Below are 22,630 nucleotides of genomic sequence, written 5' to 3'. Positions count from 1 at the left end.
CTAGGACGCTTAGTTTCCGAGATAATCGACTTCAAAGTTTAGAAAAAAAAATGTTTTCACAAAATGTACATTATGATATATCGTTGGAAAGGTACTGATCTCTAGATTACGAATTTGCTATTTTCAATGCTCTAGAACGCTTAGTTTCCGAGGTAATCGACTTCAAAGTTTTGAAAAAAAATCACGAAAAGTACATTATGATATATCGTTTTAAAGGTACTGATTCCTAGATTACGAATTTGCTATTTTCAATGCTCTAGAACGCTTAGTTTCCAAGATCATCGACTTCAAGTTTTGAAAAAAAAATTCCACAAAATGTACATTATGATATATCGTTGAAAAGGTACTGATCTCTAGATTACGAATTTGCTATTTTCAATGCTCGTGGACGCTTAGTTTCCGAGATAATCGACTTCAAAGTTTTGAAAAAAATAAATCCACAAAATGTATAGGTACATTATGATATATCGTTTTAAAGGAACTGATCCCTAGATTACGATTTTGCTATTTTCAATGCTCTAGGACGCTTAGTTTCCGAGATAATCGACTTCAAAGTTTTGAAAAAAAAAAATTCCACAAAATTTACATTATGATATATCGTTGGAAAGGTTAGGTTTAGCTATAAGGGCGCGACTACCGAGATGGGTGCCTTTGCTTTCTATTGAATCGACAATTCGAACATCTTTTCGTTTGTTTATTTTTTCCATAGTTTTTCCGAATACAGCATTATTGCAAAGTTTACGCTGATCCTTTTCAAACTATGTATGTATAAAGACATAGACATAAAAACTATGTTTGTATGTATAAAGATCGTAAACAAGGAGAAGCAGCCTTATGAACGTAAATAAAAACAAAAATCGGTAAGAGATCCTTAGCAGCTGATGTAAGCATACAAACATTTCATTCATCCCCTTATTAGACACAATATTGAGACATTTTTGTTAACTTTGTCGTTTTCCATATAAAAGTTGAAAAGTTTCTTCTTTTTGTTCATTGTTTAAATCAATATATTTTTTCAGCCATTGAGATCGTTTGAATTGCATCACCCTATGAATTTTCTGTAGCAACAACCATTAAGGCATTGAATTAATGTTTTGTAATGAATTATATAATTAACTTTATTATTTAAATCAGCAATTAATTTCTTATTGGATTTATCAGACAATGAAATGTTATCGTTGTTGAAGTCCTCAAAAGCCAGTACTTGACTTCCACATTCCGCAACCACATCATCTCCATCGAAGAATATAATATTTCCGTTCTGAGCAACAGGGTAGATAATTATTTTCTTACATACTATTTTAGGTCCTATAGGGTACTTAATAATAAAATGCAATACATTATCATTTTGTAAAATCTTAACATGAGATATTTCCATTAGCTCTGTTACGCTTACATTTGTAAATTGTTCGTTCATTCTTGATTTTATGCCATCATCTTCTAAAATTATTGGATGTATAATTTTTAGTTTTGCAAGTGTTATTGAAAGCATTCAATTCTGAATTTGGGAAATAAGAATCCTATTTCTTGCCAGCAAGATCTCGTAGAGATGGCCAGTGTCAATCTAAAATACTATTTACCGTATCTGTTAACCTGTTAATTTATTCTTGGGATTTTGTTTTAATAATAGCCTGTCTGTTATTAGAATCAATTAACTGGGCCTGATTGAATTTTATTTTTTCAAAGTCATCAAAATCAGGGGTACCATCCACAATTTTTAGTCCAGTTCCCAAGAAATTAAGACTTCTAGTATTTCTATGATGAATACTAATACTTTCGAAAAGTGTTTCTAAATGTCTTATATCTATTTCCAGAATCTTGTGCATATGTGACTACGGGAAAAGATCAGTCATATTTTTCGACTCATCTCAGGACCACCCTTCCTTTAATTAAGACCGTTGTCCCCAAATCGGCGCTTCTACTTTCTCTTCAACGTATAATGGAGTTAACTTATTACCTAATCTTCTATTTGTTTTCACTAAAACCTTTTCGCGTACACTAAAAATTAGTTTTTATTTTTTCTCTAAAATCTATCGGGGACGAATGTATTACATCAATTGGTCTTTGGTTTGTAACAGAGTGGACGGTCCTATTATATTCTACCGTTGCTACTCGTAATAGTATTAATTCAATCGTACCCTCGACTTTTCTTTCAAGTTTAAGACATCTTGCAATTTTTAATAGAGTGCAGTAAAACCTTTCTAGCTGACCGTCAGATGTACTGTGTAAAAGTGGAGCATTTACTATGTCAAAATTAAAATGATTGAGCAAAATTGACCTAATTGTCTCGGATTTTAAAGAAGCCTCATTGTCACCAAAGATTTGTTTTGTATTTGGGAAGATGTTCATTACCTCCAGTATTGGAACTTTTACGTCTATTATTGTGCGTGACGGTATTGGCACCAAAACCGCAAATTTGGAAAACTTGTCAATGTATTGATATCTTCGACATATTCTTTTTCAGTTTTTGAAAAAACAATAACGTAATCGATGTAAACATAGCAAATTTTCCAATTTTGCTCGCGTAGGACATCATCTATGGCCCTTTGAAAAATGCTGGGGGCATTTTTTAAACCAAAGTGGAGACGACAAAATTCATACTTTCCTCCGTTAACAAAGAAAGCTATCTTTTCTCGGTCTCGTTCGGCTAGTTCGATTTGGTGAAACCCTGATTTTAAGTCTAGGGTTGTGAAAAACAGCACTTTACCTAAATTTGACAAAATTGTCGTTACATTTGGGATGGGGTACTTATCATCTATGGTTCTCTCGTTGAGCTTCCGAAAGTCTATTACACTTTTTATCAACAACCCAAATAGGATTGTTGTAGGGTGACCTTGATGGTCTAATTATACCATTCCGCAGAAGGTCTTTAACTTCAGTATTAACGAAATCTTTTACACCCATAGGGTAGGGGTAAAATTTTGAGTAAATGGGGTCTTCACTTACTGTACGTATTGTACGACGACGACGACGACGACACCATAATTTTGTTTGTTTGTCGAATGTTGTATGTAATTTAAAAAAACCGTATAAATAAATCATGCGATCTACCATTTATATAAATATATAAATCATACGATAGCTTTTCTTATGTAAAACTCTTAGTCTAACAGTTATTTCTGAAAGTCAATTGTAATCTCCTTAAGAGAAAGAATATATAAAGTCAGTTGCAGATTGACCTCCACCTTGAACGCATCGTTAAATAAAAAGCCTTAAAAATATAAAAAGTATCGTTTTTTCAGTAAACATTTTGGTCCTTCGAGCCGGATAGGAATTGGTAGTGGTATATGGTAATGGTATACAGTCCACGGGAGAAATTTATTAATAAATTAATTATCGGGTTTTTCTTAGTAAAAAAGAATTAAATCAAATCATTGATCGGGATTACTAATCGGTAAAGTTGTTAAAAGACAAATCGCGAAATCTTGTGGGTATTTAATACATCTGCTCAGCAACGGGACTCTTGTGTGAGCATCGGGCGAACGGACGGGAGACAAGAACAAGAAGTGCTTTTTCAACCGTGCGGTATTTTGTTAAGTACATAAAGACAGTTTCGTTTCTGTGCTCTTAATTGAAACAAAAGAGAGGAAAAGAAAATAACGCAATAAATAGAAGCACACAAAACCAAGTCAGTTTGTGCGAAAAATTACACGTGTAATGTGCCGGTGAATGCGCTTGTACTGTTGCTTCTGCTGCTGTGCTGTGGCTGCTGTTTTTGGACATTGGTTGTTGGATAAATCCTGTCGTTCAGGGAAAATTGTTAAGTATTCTGTTAATCAGGTAAAAAACAATATACCTATTTTTAAATTTCCATTATACATATATTATATTACCATATAAATACATAACAATGTCGTTGGAAGAATTGAAACGAAAAAGGGCTACAATTAAAGGGCAACTTACACGTGATTGCAATTTTATAAACGATGCGCCTGGGGATGATGCATGTTTTAAAGAGCTTATTGAAGAGAGGTTAGAAAAATTGTCAGACCACTTTAAAGAATTCCATGAGGTTCAGTTTTGGATAGAAGGGTTAATCACTGATGATGATGAACTTAAGGCAGAAAGCGATGGTCAAAGGGTGGACATAGAGGAAAAGTATTTTCAAGCTAGGGCTAAGGGAAGGTTTTTGTTAAAGGGATTAACTGTTCAACAAGGGACAAATTTAAATAATGGTGCTAGTGAAACTTCGATTGACAAAATTAACTCCGCGGTAGGGGTTCTTTTGGAACATCAAACTGCACTTGGGGAGCTAGTTTCACGCTCCATACAGCCTTCTGCTTCTCAAATTGGTACAGAGCAGCCGACTATGTTGCAATCTGGTACGCTTCCCCCGCCGCCACATGAGGGTGAACAGGCGTCTATTCAAACGCCTGCGCAGGATTCGGTACCTTCTGCAATGACATATCCCCATTCGGAAATCAAGCTTACTCCGATTAAATTGCAAACTTTCGATGGAAAATTTAAGAATTGGCCTAGTTTTCATGATATGTATGTATCACTTATTCATAATAACCCGAAGTTAAGTAATACACAAAAGTTTTATTATTTGCAGAGCTCGCTGACTCATGATGCAGCAACGGTAATTAACAGTTTTGATATTACGGAAGTAAATTACATACAAGCATATGAACAGTTAGTAGCAACATATAGCAAGGAAAATCTTATTGTTGAGGAACACTTGAAAACAATAATGGATCAACCGGCATTAAATCATGTGACGGAGGATGGACTTAGGGTTTTAAAGTCATCTGTAAGTGATTCTATAGGGGCTTTGAAAGCCATGAAAATTCCAACAGATTATTGGGACTGTTGGCTGGTGTTTGTGGTCTCATCAAAGTTAGACAAATCTTCTCAACAACTATGGAGGCGTGAAAGTGCTCAAAAGAAGAGGCCAACGTTCAAAGAGCTTCTTGAATTTATTGATAGGAGAATTTATGAAGTGTGTACGATTGTACCACGTGCTCAAAAACCTTCATTGCAAAAGTTTACTCCACTTAGCAAAGCAAGATGTGCTGCAGTTTCCTCTTCTTTGGCTTGCGTTTTTTGTCAAGAAAATCATCAGGTAGAGAAGTGCCCAGGGTTTGGAAAACTTAGTGTGAAAGGTAAAAGGGATTTTGTAAGAGATAAAAATTTATGTTTCAACTGTTTGAAACAGGGTCACTTAAGCAAGGTTTGTCACTCATATTGTTGCCAAGTATGTAATAGGAAGCATCACACACTGCTCCATGAGGGTTCAGTTGGTGCGAATCCAGGGAGTTCAGTCTATCCAACCACAAAAATATCTGATAGTCAAGGGTCAGTTTCATCTAAAACTGAGGGTGTGAATTCGCTTTCAACAATACATAAATTTTTATCGTTTGCTTCTATTTTACCAACTGCAATTGTTTTGTTATGGATTCTTCTGGCTGCTGGCAATTGTGTAGAGTATTATTGGACTCAGGGTCTCAAGTTTCTTTGATTAGTGAGGCATGTGCTCAGAGGTTGAATCTGCCTCGATCAAACGCACGCATTGCAATCAATGGAGTGGGTGAAAGGCTTTCAAACTTTGCCAAGGGAGGTGTGAATCTACAAATTAAATCGCGTGTACACAATGAACAACTATTGGTACCAGCTTATGTTTTAAGTGAAATCACATCAAGTTTGTCATCGATTGAAATTGAAGATGACTGTAGACATATGATTCAAGGTCTTGCACTAGCTGATCCTTCATTCGAGGCACCGGGACGGATCGACATATTGCTTGGTTGCGATGTTTTCTTTAGAATCTTGGGCAACTAAAAAAATGGAATCAAAAAGTAAATCGTCCATTGCACTGTAAACCATCTTTGGCTGGGTTATTTCGGGTAAAGCACACTTTCATCAAGGGAATCAAACAATGGAACCTAACATTACTTTGACATCTTGCTTAGACGTTGATAAGACTCTCAGGCAATTTTGGGAAGTTGAAAGCATAAGGGATAAGAATCTGTATTCAGAGGAGGAACAGAGTTGTGAGAATCATTTTGTTGCAACTCACATCCGTCTACCAGATGGTCGTTACATGGTTAGGTTGCCGTTCAAGAAATTAACTGGGATGTTAGGGAATTCTAAAATTATGGCAGGTCGCAGATTTGATATGTTGGAAAGGCGATTCAAAAACAACAGCACGCTTAAGGCAGAGTATTCGAAATTTATGGAAGAGTATTTATCGTTAGGCCATATGAAAAATCATTTTACATGCCACATCACGCTGTATTTAAGTTAGATAGCTCAACTACCATTTTGATGCCTCTGCTGTAAGCACATCTGGACAGTCTCTCAATAGTCTTCTTCTAAATGGACCTAAAATACAATCAGATCTTGTTGATATTCTGGGTCGGTTTCGAATACATCGAATCGCCTACACGGCAGACATTGCAAAAATGTATCGACAGGTGGTAGTACATCCTGAAGATGCACATTTCCAAAGGATTCTGTGGAGACAAAACGAAGGTGAGCCGGTAAAAGAATACAATCTTCAAACAGTAACATATGGCACTACTTGCGCTCCATTCCTAGCCATAAGGACTTTGAAACAACTAGCCATAGATGAACAGGGAAGGCATCCAGTTGGGGCAGCAAATCTTTTGAACAATTTTTATGTAGACGATTTTATGGGAGGGAGTGATACGATCGAGGAGGCATTAGGTGTGAAAACAGATTTATGCAACTTATTAGCAAGGGGAGGAATCGATTTAAGAAAGTGGGCATCTAACTGTTCTGAGTTTTTACAGCATATTCCAGAAGATAGTTTAGAAATGTCAGCCTTAAGCCTTTCTGAAGATATGGCAGTAAAAACTCTTGGTCTGTACTGGAATCCGTCTGGAGATTTTTTCTTCTTTAGAGTCACATTAGAAGAACAGAAAATAGCTACTAAAAGGGTTGTTCTCTCTGAGATTTCAAGGATTTTTGATCCATTTGGATGGGTGAGTCCTTCGATAATTATGGCGAAAGTTTTAATTCAGGATTTGTATATAGCTGGGGTTTCTTGGGATGATCAGCTTCCACCTTCACTGATGCAGAAATGGTTAACTATACGAAAAAATCTAGGATGCCTGGAAAACATTTCTATTCCTCGATGGATACGAACTGAAAAGGAAGGGTGTCGAATACAATTTCATGGCTTCTCGGATGCGTCAGAGCGTGCGTATGCGGCATGCATCTATATATCTATTCACTCCAAGGGTAAATGTTTTGTATCCTTACTTGCATCAAAAACCAAGGTTGCACCGGTTAATCGTATTAGTATACCCAAATTGGAACTTTGCGGGGCCCACCTCTTGGCCAAGCTTATTGCATCTGTGAAGAAAGGTATGGGTTTGGGTGATGTGGAATGCTATGCATGGACAGATTCACAAGTGGTTTTGGCATGGCTTTCTCAACATCCTTGTAAGTGGACAACTTTTGTGGGAAATAGGACATCAGAGATTTTGGAATTGGTTCCTAAAAGTCAATGGAGGCATGTCTCTTCTAAGCTCAACCCTGCGGATTGTGCATCGAGAGGACTTCAACCAAACCTATTGCCCTCATTTGACTTGTGGTGGCAAGGACCTGCATTCTTACGGGACATGGAAGCTATTCAGAACAAATTCATTTTTAAAAATACAGAAACTGATCTTGAGAAAAGGAACATCACACTTTCTTTAGCAACTACAGAAGCACCGCCTGAGAATGAAATTCTTCTTCGTTTTTCTTCACTTACAAGGCTTAAACGGATAATGGCTTGGTGTCGAAGATTTATTCACAATGCAAAACTAAAGGGAGAAGATGAGGGAAAAAGGGAATTTGGACCACTTTCAACAAATGAGCTGGAAGCTGAGCTATGTTTTTGGATAAGGGAAACCCAAAATGCAGCATTTTCAATGGAATTGAATCGACTTAAACTTTCAAAACCGATACGTATTGATAGCAATCTGAAATCTTTGGATCCATTTATTGGAAATGATGATTTACTTAGGGTTGGAGGTCGAATTCAGAAGGGACAGTTTGGGTTTCAACAAAAACATCCACCAATTTTGCCTAAGGAATCTCATTTAACAACTCTTATTCTTGCTTTTTATCATCATAAGTACCTACACGGTGGACCCCATCTCATGCTAGGAGTTATAAGGCAAAATTATTGGATCTTGCATCTAAAGGGAAAAGTTAGCAAATACATTCGAGGGTGTGTTAAGTGTCAGCGGTATGCGGCTCGGCCGTTAGAACAACAAATGGGTAATTTGCCAAAGGTTCGACTAGAAATGTGTAAGCCGTTTACGAACACAGGGGTGGATTATGCGGGGCCTTTAACCATACAAACATATAAAGGCCGTGGAGCAAAGCATCAAAAATGTTATGTGGCTCTTTTCATCTGCTTGTCAACGCGAGCAATTCATTTGGAACTCGTCTCGGATCTAACATCGGATGCTGCGATTGCGGCTTTAAAAAGGTTTTTGTCAATGAGAGGATCTGTTAAAAGAATTTTGAGTGACAATGGGTCAAATTTTATTGGCGCATCTCGGGAACTTAAAGCCATTTATAAATTATTTAACTCCAATGAAAATATCCACAAATATGTAGCTGAAGAGGAAATTTCTTGTGAGTTTATACCTCCACATGCGCCTCATTTCGGAGGTATCTGGGAGGCTGGGGTTAAGTCCACTAAATTTCACCTGCGTCGAGTTATGGGGCAGACATCACTAACGTTCGAAGAACTTAGCACTCTTCTTTGTCAAATAGAGATGTGTCTGAATTCTCGTCCATTAACTGCTTTTATAGACGACAAATATAGTTTATAACCATTAACTAAAAATTTTCTTCTTACAGGTGGTCCAACAATGACATTACCTGAGCAGAATCTGTGCGATGCGAAGATAAATACACTTTCTCGTTGGCAGTACACACAACGTCTTCAACAAGAGTTTTGGCGAAGGTGGCAACGCGAATACCTTCACCAACTACAACAAAGAACGAAATGGACCTTGAAGAAACGTAACATGGAGCTCAACGATTTAGTCCTGGTTCTGGACAACAATCTTCCACCAAGCAAATGGCTAATGGGTCGAGTCATAAATCTTTTTCCTGGTGCAGATGGCCTTATTCGAGTTGTTGAGATACGAACAAAATCTGGTGTAATGAGACGTGACATCACTAAACTTGCATTACTTCTACCGAACGACGATTAACATTATCTAGATCACAAGAATTTATCTATTGGCTTGTATTACCACAAAGTATAAATGTTAACCGAAACTTAAATTATGTAATACCTATATCCTTATTTATGACTAATGTTGAATTGATTTTTTAATTAATCATTTGTTTTTGATAAATAATTCTATTAAATTACATTTCATGAAGATCTCATTATTTGTATGTAATTAAAAAAGAGTTTTTTTAGGTGGGCGGAGTGTCGAATGTTGTACGTAATTTAAAAAAACCGTATAAATAAATCATGCGATCTACCATTTATATAAATATATAAATCATACGATAGCTTTTCTAATGTAAAACTCTTAGTCTAACAGTTATTTCTGAAAGTCAATTGTAATCTCCTTAAGAGAAAGAATATATAAAGTCAGTTGCAGATTGACCTCCACCTTGAACGCATCGTTAAATAAAAAGCCTTAAAAATATAAAAAGTATCGTTTTTTCAGTAAACAAAGTTTTCAATAAATATTAGTGAGTAAGGAAAATGTATTTTAGTGTTAAGCAGATTGTGACGAAGTAAACAATAAAAATTATTTAAAATACAAAGATAAAACTTTGTAACTGGCGCCCGAGCAGTTTACCTGATTTTGAAGCAAGGAAATTCTTTTTAACTTTTAAAACAAATTAAAAAAGTGAAGTACAAGTTAAATTCAGTGCGTGTAGTCCAGAAAATAATATCCCAAAGCTACAAACTAATATATTCTTTGTGAAACAAAGGCGCAAGTGAAGTACAAAAGAAAAGAATTCCTGGAATCAAGGGTAATCCGAACGTTACAGACGAGTGCCCCAGTAAGGCCCTCCAAACTCAACGGCGGACATTAAAAAGGAGTAACACGAAGCTGTTCGATGGAGATTTATTTAAAAATGAGTCTGATATCGTAAGTCTTAATTACTCAATTAATTTGTAAGAAGAAAATATTTTATATGTACGAAGTGAATATTGAAAAAATAAACCAGACAAAAAGGAAAAAAACCATTGCACAAGAAAAAAAATATTAGATTAAATACATATAACCGAAATATAGGAAGTTATCGTTTAGAAATAAAAACGAAACATACAATTAAATATTTAAATTTAATTCTTAAATACAATCAAAAACAAAAGAAAAAAAATGTATTCAATTCATAAGTTATTTTAAATAACGGTTAAATATTTAAATAAAAAACAGTTGAACAAAATTTATCTAAAAGTTTAATCAAAAGAAGTCTTGTAAAAAATCTAAGATTTTAAGTCACCTAATAGAAAAAATCTAAATATTATCTTACAAATCCTATCTCTTACTTGAGAAAAAATCATCAAATATTCCAAACTTCTGAACATTCTATTAACTGCCAAACTATTGGGAAAGGGTAAAGGAAACATTTTTATCCATCAATTCAGTTCAAAAAAAAATATTTCCTCTTTAATTTCTTAAATCATAAATAGAAGCTCTACAAAATGCAGTTACGTAATTGACAGGTGCAATCAACCTTCATATTGAAATTACTCAAAATCTGCAGAGAAGATTAACCTCATTAGAAACAGTACGTGTATGTATTACCAACTTCTCCACCAGGTCCTAAGACGGAAAAGGAACTGCAGGAAATAAGCAAGTTACCCGATTGCCTTCCAATACATCTCATGGATTCATAATGTCGAATCAATTTTAAGGGATTATGAAATTGTAAAAAATAAACCAATCTATAGGTCTATACTTCAAAGTATAAGACAAAAATAAGAGGCGGTGCGGATACAGCTTTGGTGTCGTATAATATTTTCGACAATGATTGGTTGTCAATAAAAAAATGTCTCTCTCTGCACTATGCAGACAAAAGAGATATTCGTACCTTAGAACACCAATTAAATAGCCTCGCTCCGGGTTCTTCAAGTATTGATGAGTTCTACGCAACTGTAAACCATCAATTCTCCCTAATCATTAATAAAATAAAAACGGAAGACTATAGTTCAGAAACTGTAAACGCACTCAACGAGAGCTATAGAAATCGTGCTCTTGAAGTTTTCATACGCGGCCTTAACGGCGATCTTTCGAAAATATTAATGATTCAAAAACCACAAAACTCACCTGAGGCATATGCATCGTGCCTTGAAGTACAAAACCTCAATTTTAGGAATATGTCCTTACACTCAAAAGCAGGCTCTAATACTGTGACTACCCCAGTCAACCAGATAAATGATAATCTCACAATTCAAGAATCAACCTAGACCTGTAAAACCGCATTATAATAATCCTTCTCAACTCAATCTTCCAAATAGAAACATGGCCTATAATATCCAACACAATAATAATTATTAACGTAATAATGTTCCTAGACTCCCTAATAGACATCCTCCACCGCCAAGGCCAACTCAACCAAAACCTCCAATCCCTATGGAAGTTGATAAGTCAATAAACTCTAGACAGGTCAATTACATGAACAAACCTTATAATAATCAAAATCTTAGTCATAACTCTGGAAACAATACCCCAAATTCCGAAAATCTTCCTCAAAAACGCCAACGCCTTTACCACACTGACGTCCTTGACTAAGAAGAATATCTTCAAAAATATACAAAAGAATTCGATGAGGAACCGCCCTTGCCGTGGATGAAGACATAGAAGAAAATTTCGAAGAAGGACAAATAAATTTTATGATAGAGGGAAGTCAAGCATCCCCTACATAGAATATTTAACAAAAAATAATAAAACACTGAAGTTTTTAATCGACACACGTGCGAATAAAAACTTCATCAAACCTGAACTGGCTACAAAAGCACTCCCAACAAATGAGCCTTTTTCAGTGCAATCGGCTGGAGAATCAATTAAAATAAACAAAAAATGTCTGCAAAATTCTTTAAAAGTATTGGAAACGATACAATTTTAGAATTTTACTTATTATAAGGACTCAGAACTTTTGACGGTATCATCGCTGATGATACATTGAAAGAGCTTGAGGCGGTTAAAGACAGGAAAGAAAACCTTTTGAAAATCAAACCTGATATTAAAATTCCATTAAGACAGAAAGAATCTAAACAAGTAAATAACATTGAAAAAAGAGACACACATTTACCAGAGAATATAAAGAACAATTTTTAAAAAAATATAAAAATGTATTTGGTACTGTAAATGATGAAGATACAATTGACACAAACATTAGAGCAGAAATTAAAACATCAACCGACGATGCAATATATACGAGATCCTATCCATATCCGATTCATATGAGAGCAGAAATTGACACTCAAATACGAAAGCTTCTGAACGATGGAATAATAAGGCCCTTTGAGGAGTCCGCACAACTCTCCATTGTGGGTTGTGCCGAAAAAAACGGACGCTAGTGGAAAAAGAAAACTCAGATTAGTCCAGGATCACAGATTAAACAGTGTCACAATTCCTGACACCTATCCTATACCAGACATTCAGACAACAATTGCAAGCCTATTAAGAGCGAAATATTTTACAACAATAGACTTAACGTCCGGGTTCCATCAAATTAAAATTAAAGAAAGTGATATCCAAAAAACAGCATTTTCCACAATGAATTAAAATTAAAGAAAGTGATATCCAAAAAACTGCATTGTGGAAACACAATGAACGGAAAATGGGAATATACTCGACTCCCATTTGGGTTACGAAACGCACCAGCTATTTTCAAAGAATAATTGATGACGTTTTAAGAGAGTATATTGGGAAAATATGTTTGGTCTATATAGACGACATTATCATTTTTGGATCGTCAATTGAGGAACAGAGTAGATAGATAGATAGATGTTTTTTTATTACTTAAAATTGTTAAATACAATAGTTTCCGTTACAATTGAATAACATTTAAATTTGGTAATAAAAGTGTTTTGGCGGTGGCAATGCCGTCTGCCAGATTGACTATGTGTTTTCAAATTGTGTACAAAGAAAATGTTTACTATTTAACAAAATGTAAATGAACAATTGCAAAAATTATATAAATATGCAAATAGGGCTTTCAGTTTAGCTAAAACAAAAATAAATTACTTATTAGATAATACATAATATTTTGGACATATGGATTAACAGCTTCTAGTTTGGTAAAAACAAAAATAAAAATAAAATTGAGTAAAACTTGGTTTCAAGATTACAAAAAAAAGAGCTTTTAGTTTGGCTAAAACAAAAATACGGGTTTTTGAACCCATTAATTTAAGCATTATGTACAGACTTTTAGTTTAGTTAAAACAAAATTTTAGTTATTTAAAATAATAATTAAAAAAATAGATAATATACAACAATAATATACTAGTAATTATAAAAACATGATATATAATTGTACTGTTTTTAATTTAAGTATTAAGAAAATTCTGTTATAATCATTTCTCTGTAACAGATTGATTTTTCAAGATAAATGGTTAGGTTTTTCCAATTTTCACCGTTTAAAATTGTTAACGTTTGCTCCATAGTTAAAGTTGGTTTCCCGAAGTAGAGGACTCTAAGTTCTTTATAGACTGGGCAAATTGATAAAAAATGAAAAGTATCCTCTTTTGAATTCAAATTACAAAGGGTGCAAATGTGGGTGAACCCTTATAGGGTGAGCCGTTTAAATTAAGTTGCTCACTTCTTGCTTTACAGATTAAAGAAATTTCCTTTGTACTGTATTCATCACTAAAATAGTTATTTAAAATATTATGATTTAAATCGGGGTAAATGACTCTGTTGATTGAAGATGACATTTTTTGTAAATTTTCATTACGCTGGTAGATGTCGACAGCCTGTAATAACCCGTAGAGTTGTTCTTTTAGCAAGATTATGTTAGTATATTGAAAATTTAGCTCAATTCCACACTTCGTTGCCCATTCTCTCCATTCTCCTATCCACTCCACTTTGTTATCGATGATGTACTTTGCTATTGACAATTGAATTCTATTTGGTGTATATGCCAGTACTTTCAAAATGTAGTCAAAGTGGAGTTTTAGAGTATGAATAAAAAGAGCAGGAAGGCCGGTTTCAAGTGTAAGAACATAGTTTGGAATATTGGATGGTAAGAAGAAAAGCCGTTTGAGAAAGTAACGTTGAAGTTTTTCTACTTCTTCGTGTGACTGATATCCCCATGTTTGACAACCGTAGCACATAACGGAACACATTACAGCATAAAATACCTTGTACTTGGCTGAGGTTGGTACATCTTTGCTGCTCATAACATCTTTCCATGACGCGTTAATCATACTTTTTGATGCAATCAGTTTTCGAGATGTGAGGTTAGCTTCATATTAGATTTCAAAAGTATTCCAAGGTATTTGTATTCTGTCACTATTTCAATGGCTTCACCATTAAAGAACCACTTTTCATTCGATTTAAGTTTTGATTGTATATTTCTTACTATCATTACTTTAGATTTTTCTAGATTTACCGTTAATTTCCAGACTCTACAAAAATCAACTAGCTTATTTATCATAAGTTGTAAACTTTGAGGCGATTCTGCTAAAAGTACAATGTCATCTGCGTACATGAGTACCTTAACGTTTAGACCTGCAAAACTTATTCCAGCGGGCAGATACATTGACATATCATCAATGAATATAGCAAAGAGAACTGCACTTAAAAGACAACCTTGTTTGACACCAGATGTAGTCTCAAACCATTCAGACATATCTTTCCCATCCCAAACCGCTGAGCGAGTATTTTTGTACATATTTTTCAGGACCAAAAGAAGTTTCGTCGACAGTCCTTTTTGTGATAGCTTATAAAATAATGCTTGTCGGTCTATCGAATCGAAAGCAGCTTTAAAGTCCACGAAAAATATGTACAAACTTCTTTTTTGCCGAAGGAAATACTGCGAAATTGAGTTTAATGTAAAAATGTTATCAACTGTGGAGTAGCCTTTACGAAAACCTGATTGGTATTCACTAAGCACTTCATTATTTGCTAACCAAATGTTGATGCGACTAAGGAGTACAGATGCAAATAGCTTCGCAATAGAATTCATAAACGATATCCCTCTATAATTATTTGCTAGGTAAACATCGCCTTTTTTAAAAATTGGATAGACCAGAGAATCTTGAAAAGCTTGTGGAACCTTTCCGGTATTGAAAATATTATTAAAAAGGTGAAGAATTTCATATACAAAATCAACAGGCGCATTTTTGTAAAACTCATTGCTTATTCTATCAGGACCTGGGGCTTTGTTGTTCGCTGCGTAATGGATTGCAGTTTGGATTTCAATTATTGAAATTTGACAATCGAGAGTTTGATCTAAAATTAAAGGTTCCGCAAAAGAAAAATGATTCGAGATTGGATCAGGATTGAGTAAATTTTTGAAATAATCAGCTAGACAACTTGCTTTCAAGTTTGTTCCGCAAATAAGCTTAGATCCTTTCAATTCTTTTATATTATTCCAGAAACTTTTACTATCTTTGATCATTGAAAGTTCGCGTGCTACTAATGTATAATATTCCTGGCGTTTTGATCTGCACAAATCCTTGTAAGCTTTATTTGCTGAAATATACTGTTTGGTGGCTGTTTCATTTAAATTTTGTTTTCTTGATTTCTTTAAAAGATCGAAGGAATTATTTCTTGCATTCAAACAGTCCTTATCAAACCATTTTTGTTTGAAGTTGACAATTTTTCTGTTGTTTCTTATATGGGTAGCAACTTTTATACATTTACAAAGAGAGTCTAGTCTTGAACTTGTATCGAAAACTAAAGAAGTATCAGTTAGTTTCTGAAGTTCATGCAAAATTTTTGTTTGGTAGTTTTCTTTTTTACTTTCTTTCCAAATAATTTTGGGTGGTAGGGTGATTTCTGAGTAATTTGAGTTTGAGATTTTATTTAGTGTAAATTGGACAACCAAGGGCATGTGATCAGAGAAAAACTGTGACTCAACTTTAAAAGACAAAATACGATTTCTCCATTCCGCTGATGCAGTACAAAAGTCAATCACTGATTTTCCCGCTCCCCCTATAAAAGTAAACTCCCCATTACTATCATGATTGGAGCAACCGTTAAGGATAAACAGATCATGTGTTTGGCATAAATCTAAAAATAGACGTCCATTTTTGTTAATTGTTTTATCTTTAGAAGATCGGGTTTCAAGAAACTAGGAAGGTATTGAATTCAGATGGAAATTTGCTGGAATAATTTGGTTTGAACCTATTCGGGCGTTAACGTCTCCTATAAGCAAAACATTTTCGACAAGCGAAGAATTTAAAACGTCTTCTAACGCAAAAAAGTCATTTTCCCAATTATTACAATTAAGGTACGTGGGTAATACAAAAAAAGTTAAGTTTGTGCATAGTATTTTAACACAAGGTATGTTGTTGACATCTACAAAAACAGCGTTAATTTTTTCTTTTTTAAAACCGTATAAAAGTCCACCACTAGCTCTTCCAAATTTAGTTGACTGTACTGCTGATACCCAACGCAATTTAAATCCAGAGAAATATTTAGAGTATTGTTCAAATTTTTCACTCGTTATAAATGTTTCGAACAGAAAAAATATATCATGTGTAGGGGATTTTGTAAGACGAATTAATAAAGAACGACTTGTTTCGCTTGAAGGATATTTATTTAATGATCTGACAAAGCTTTACATCGATAAAGAGAACTAAAAGAAAGAATGACTTTCGGTTCAATCATTCGATCATAAGGCCCAATCATAATTTTAAACAACGATTTCTATGTACATTGATATAAGTAAATAACAAATGCTTGCAGTTAGGCATAGTGCGATAGAAAAGTTTACTGACTATTTTGGAATAGTATGCTACAGATCGGCCAGCCTGATCGAGTAATCGCCCCGATTACATTTTTCTAACATAAATAAAGATTCTTATTATAGCGATTATGTTTGTTTTATTTTAATAGATAATAAACATAAAGTATTTTTTAAAGTTAATAATGTTAATAAAATAAATTTTCTTTTGAATAACATCGAACATTTACATCTTTGAAATGAAATATGATTAAATGATGTTTTTTTTTTTTTTTTTTTTCTTTTAAAATAATACGAAAGTTTGCATGAAATGAATTTAAAATATCGTGAAAATTTGCATGCAATTATTCATATAATGCATGATACACTAAAATATACATAAATATGATTATATATGTATTTGTACGAAATTACATTATAAAACATAAATATAGTTATATACATATATGTATGTTCTTACTTATAAATCGAGATCTAAAGAAAATTGTTTGGTTTTTATCTTTCATTTTTTTTTATTTATTTATTAAAATCATTGTTATCATGATCTCCAACGTCATTCGCGTCTTCGTCATGTTCCAAGATATATTTAGTCAAAAATGGCCTCATATTAGAAGGTGATGAGACTCCCCTATATGGTAAACGGGTTAATTGTAGACCATCAATATCTTTTATTAGGTACCTATCGTTAGGCATAACTTTATCTATTTCGTATGGACCCCTAAATTTTGCAAATAGTTTCTTATTAATGCCAGGAGTGTTTATAATATTCTTTACCATTATGTAGTCTCCTTCTTTGTACACATGGGGTTTCTTATGGCGCTTATCATAATAAATCTTGTTTAAGTTTTGGTTTTTTTCTATATTTTCACTAGCTTTATTTCTCATGTCTTCGAATCTTACTCTTTTGGAATCCAATTTAACATTTAAAAACTCTTTGACGCTATCACAAAACTGTCCCTTCTGGTTCGTTCCGAACAAAAGTGTACTAGGCGAAAAACCTGTGCTACGATTCAACGTATTATTAAGAGCGAATTCAATTTTTGCAATATTCTTATCCCACCCACTCGTTGTACTAGGATCACATTCTTTGGCCAACATGGGAATAAGAATTCGATTTATTCTCTCTATTTGGCCATTAGATTGAGGAGAATGTGTTGCAACTTTTATATGATAAATGTTATTTGCACTCATAAAATCTGAAAATTCCTTTGACGTAAAACAACTCCCACGATCGGATATAATCCGATTTGGCCTTGAATAGTTTTCAAAATATGACTTTAAACAGATGATAGCTTCTTTAGTTTGGGTAGTTTTAACTGGATAAAGCTTTAAAAATTTTGTAAAACCATCTATTACGCAGAGAAGGTGTTTTTTGCTCCCATTTGATAATGGACCAAGGTGGTCAATATGCAATGTGTCAAAGGGTATATTTCCCTTAGGTATTGAATGCAAAATTCCTTGAATTTTTCCAGAATCAGGAGAAAAACAAATACATTTAAGACAAGTTTTAATATAATTTCTGATTTTATCCTTCATTTTAGGAAACCAGTAGGTTGTGGATAGGTGTTCGAAACACTTGTCGACCCCTAAATGGCACATTGCTTCATGATGAGTTCGAATTACCTGGTCTTCCAAATTTAGAGGGACATAAAAAAGAACCTTTTCTTTAGTTTTTCGGTATATTAGACCATCTATCATTTGATACATCGGGCTTTCAGATTTTTCCAACTCTTTGATGATTAATAATATCTTAGGATCCTGTCTCTGCACTGCTGCTAAAACAAACTCAAATGATTCATCTTCAACGTGGAGTATATTAAATGATCTACTAAGAGCATCGACGTGATTCATCATGTTCCCTTTACGGTGTTCTACCTTGTAGTCAAAACTTTGTAGCTCTAAGGCCCAACGAGAAATGCGCGGATTAATTGACTTTTTCTTTAGAGTCAGTGTCAGTGCTTGACAGTCTGTGACTATTTTAAAAGGTATTCCAACGAGATATACTTTAAACCGTCTTAAGGCGTAAATAATTGACAAAGTTTCAAGCTCGTAACTGTGGTATCTACTTTCAACTTCTGTGGCTCGCTTCGAAAAATAAAAAATCGGATGGAATTTGTTATCGTGTTGTTTTTGGAGTAAGACGGCACCAAAACCTACACTACTCGCATCACAGTGCAACTCCATTACGTTATGAGGACTATAGATTGAGAGAACTGGAGATTGTAAAAGCCTGGTTTTTAGTAAATTAAAAGATTCTATTTCATTTACACCAAAAACAAATGGTGCGTTTTTCTTCAAAAGGTCGTACAATGGTTTGGCTAAATTTGAGAAATTTTGTATAAATTTTCGAAAATATGAACAAAGACCCACGTAACTGTGAACCTCTCTTGTACTCTTGGGAATTGGAAAATTCCTTATGGCGTTGGTATTGGCATCATTTGGCTTTATACCATCTTTATTTATTTTATATCCCAGGTATTGAATTTCGGTTTGTAAAAAAGAACACTTGTCTAATCTAAGATCGAAACCATTTTGAATTAAAACCTGAATAACTTCTTTTAAAACATTTAAATTCTCTTCTACAGTTTCTGTAGCAATTAAAAAATCGTCCAAATATGTCAAAATCTTACCTTTTGCAATCAAATCTTTAAATACTTGCTTAATAAACCGTTCGAACACAGATGGACCATTTTTAAGGCCAAATGGCATCTTTAAATATTCAAATTGCCCTAGAGGTGTCGTAAAAGACGTGTATTTAATTGAGTCTTCCGCCACATTAACGTGGTGGAAACCATCTTTTAGGTCGAGGGTTGTAAAAAACTTTTTGTTCTTAAGACGATCAATGTGATCCTCTATTAATGGTAAGGGATAATTGTCTCTTAAAGTTATCTTATTCAATTCGCGGTAATCAACGCAAAGCCTAAGCTCCCCACTCTTCTTCTGGACCAGAACTATGGGTGACGCAAATGAGGAAGTCGACTCGCGGATAATGCCTTTTTTCATTAAATTTTCTAAAATCTCTTGAAGTTTTATTTTATGCACATAAGGCAATCTCCTTGGTGGACATTGAAATGGAGTTTCTTTGGACAAAACTATTTGCATTTTTAAAAAATCATTTGATGGCTTATTAACTTTCGAAATAGAGAAAGCTGGTGTAACGATCCTAATAACGTTTTCTTTTATAGTCTCAGGTAAATGTTCATTAATATTAAGATCTAATTTACTCACATTGCAACTCAGGTCAATATTCATAACCTTAAAAACAAAGTTGACATCATCACCTGTAGTTATCAGCTCATTATTTTGACTTGTAGCTGGAGCATCACGAACGCCAGATGACAATTGGAGATCTCGATCAATTTCATTTACAGAATTCTTCTTTTGTTGTTGTAGAACCAAACCATTTTTGCCCATGAAATCTCTACCTAAGATTACAGGATAAGACATTGAATTATTCTTAACAACTAACATTTGTAAATTTATAAATGAATTTTCAAAAGATATGATACAACTTATACTTCCTAGTACATCCAGCGGGCTGTTGTTTACTCCAACATATTTATGGCTTCTCAGGTCTAATGTTGATATCAAAAACGGAGGTATATACTTAGCTTGAACAAAACTGATGGGGGACCCTGAATCCAAAAGAGTCAAGAGTGTTGCTGATGAGTCCATTTGATCACTGACAAAATTAAAGCTGATGATTTTCTCGAATTCATTGCTTGATGATTCGTTCTCTTCACATGTGTTCACGCTGGCTGGTAAATCAATTTTTTCTTTTTCTTCGACTTGATCTTTCGTATTCACAATCATGACTGATTTCTTCCCAGAGCAGTGGGGTGAAATGTGTCCCTGCTTCCCACACTTAAAACACGAAACTTCTCGCTTATCAGGTGTTGTTTGAGTGTTGATACGATTAAAACCTTGATTTGTGACATTTGATCGGCTTGGTGTAATGTTGCGTGCATGAGAACTATTTGGTGTACTTCTCGATGGCCTGACGTCAGAAAAATTGTTTCGGCAATTGCGCTTTAACTTCTCATATTTGCGTAAGGCTGATTTTAATTCAATGATGGTGTTGGCGTTATACAAAATTGACTTATTAATTTCAACATCTGCGATTCCTTTAATTATAAATTGAATAATGTCTTCTTCTTCAATGACACTTTGTGAAGCTATTTCCATCATCGAAAGAACGTACTGCTGGAAAGTCTCGTCATGACGTTTTTTTCTATTTTGAAGATCACTGTATACATCAGCCTTAGTCACGTTCTTTTTAAACTCATTGATCAAATAAGTTTTCATATCTTGCCAACTTTTTGTGATGATTGTTCTGATGTATAATTTGGCTGTACCTGTCAAAAGTCTTTTCCCGTAAAGAAATTTACTTCTTTCATCCAGGCCTAAGATTTCGGAATAGTCTTCGAATTGTTCTATCCAACGTTGCACAGGTAAATTGTCGTCGCCACTAAAAGGGGGTATGGAGTCTTCAATATCCCTGAAACAAACTGTAGTCGATTTGGTACTGGTTGCAGACTCCTCGAGTTGAAATTCTTGAAGCTGTTTTTGCAGTTTATGAATCTCCTGTTTCTTCTTAAAAATCCGATGAAGTTTTTCTAATTCCTCATCCAGAATTTCTTCCTCCGAACGTGGCTCCTCGTTGTTGTCCTCAGCATCAGAAAACTGTTCGTCGGCAGATTCAACGGTGGATTCTCTAGAAGTCTCTTGTATGAGCTTTCGCAGATCGTCGTCTGTGAGATCTTTTACTCCAACTTCCACACGTCGCTTTAATTCAGCTTTTGAACCACTGGTTGGAAGCAATAAAGATCTTAACACAGCTTTGAGAACAACGATTGTTGCTTCATTTAAGAACTTTGTCCACGCTTGCGACATATTTAATTGTTTTAATTAATTATTGCAAGAGAAAAAAAACACGATTTTTTTTCGATGGAAAGAACAGACAAATTTTTTTTTTTTTTCACAAACTATTTTAAAACGTGGATTATCTCACTTCTGATGAATTGTAGGGGATTTTGTAAGACGAATTAATAAAGAACGACTTGTTTCGCTTGAAGGATATTTATTTAATGATCTGACAAAGCTTTACATCGATAAAGAGAACTAAAAGAAAGAATGACTTTCGGTTCAATCATTCGATCATAAGGCCCAATCATAATTTTAAACAACGATTTCTATGTACATTGATATAAGTAAATAACAAATGCTTGCAGTTAGGCATAGTGCGATAGAAAAGTTTACTGACTATTTTGGAATAGTATGCTACACATGTTTTTTTACAAAGTTGAAAAAATCTACAAATAATAATTTGTTACTAAGCCCAGCAACATTATAAGCTAATAAGTTAATATTTATAATTTCATTTTTTTCGCTACTATTTACTTTACTACTTTTGTTGGTACTACTTGCTTTTTGACAGACGGCAACACTTTTTCATTGTTTTTCTTGGTGGCTGCCGGATGGCAGAGTTAATGACATCCCTGGAGTGACAGCTGCTGTTGACGTTGACATGAAGTTTGTTGATCGTGAATTTTCGTTTGACGAGTTGACTTGAGTATTCAAAAGATTTGATTTATTTTTGTTTTTATACTCATCAAGATGTAATTCTCCAAATATCTCTCTCAGTACCTCCATCCCATCTCGATTGTCACAATAAAGTTTTCCATCATGTGCGCAGTTTATGGTTTTATTGTTTACTTGCAGTTTTAGGCCACGGACCAGAGGATTAGCCGATGGGTGTTTTTTTTTG

General features: G+C 34.3%; 2 protein-coding genes across 2 annotated transcripts; one reads left to right on the top strand and one right to left on the bottom strand.

Moving 5' to 3' along the window:
* The first annotated feature begins 6,404 nt into the window (after positions 1-6,404).
* LOC129945078 (uncharacterized) lies at positions 6,405-9,185 on the top strand. The gene is made up of 2 exons (XM_056054738.1): positions 6,405-8,634; positions 8,827-9,185. Exons 1-2 carry the CDS (start codon positions 6,405-6,407, stop codon positions 9,183-9,185), a joined length of 2,589 nt encoding a protein of 862 aa, XP_055910713.1.
* Positions 9,186-17,197: 8,012 nt separating this feature from the next.
* On the bottom strand, positions 17,198-21,800 carry LOC129946516 (uncharacterized). Its single transcript, XM_056056730.1, has 2 exons — positions 20,092-21,800; positions 17,198-17,491 (listed from the first exon to the last, which is right to left on the bottom strand). Exons 1-2 carry the CDS (start codon positions 21,754-21,756, stop codon positions 17,471-17,473), a joined length of 1,686 nt encoding a protein of 561 aa, XP_055912705.1. The 5' UTR covers positions 21,757-21,800; the 3' UTR covers positions 17,198-17,470.
* Positions 21,801-22,630: the final 830 nt, after the last annotated feature.

This window comes from Eupeodes corollae, chromosome 2 (assembly GCF_945859685.1).
Source record: "Eupeodes corollae chromosome 2, idEupCoro1.1, whole genome shotgun sequence".
Taxonomy (NCBI): domain Eukaryota; kingdom Metazoa; phylum Arthropoda; class Insecta; order Diptera; family Syrphidae; genus Eupeodes; species Eupeodes corollae.
Note: the sequence above shows the minus strand (reverse complement) of the source record. Positions and strands in the feature narration are given on the sequence as shown.

Bases quoted from the DNA above. Each gene is read 5' to 3' on its own strand.
- LOC129945078 (XM_056054738.1), top strand. From the start codon at position 6,405: ATGTATCGACAGGTGGTAGTACATCCTGAAGATGCACATTTCCAAAGG. The intron at 8,635-8,826 runs GTATCTGGGAGG...TTCTTCTTACAG, and splicing joins ACATGCGCCTCATTTCGGAG to GTGGTCCAACAATGACATTA.
- LOC129946516 (XM_056056730.1), bottom strand. From the start codon at position 21,756: ATGTCGCAAGCGTGGACAAAGTTCTTAAATGAAGCAACAATCGTTGTT. The intron at 17,492-20,091 runs GTGAGTAAATTA...TTTACCATATAG, and splicing joins ATATTGACCTGAGTTGCAAT to GGGAGTCTCATCACCTTCTA.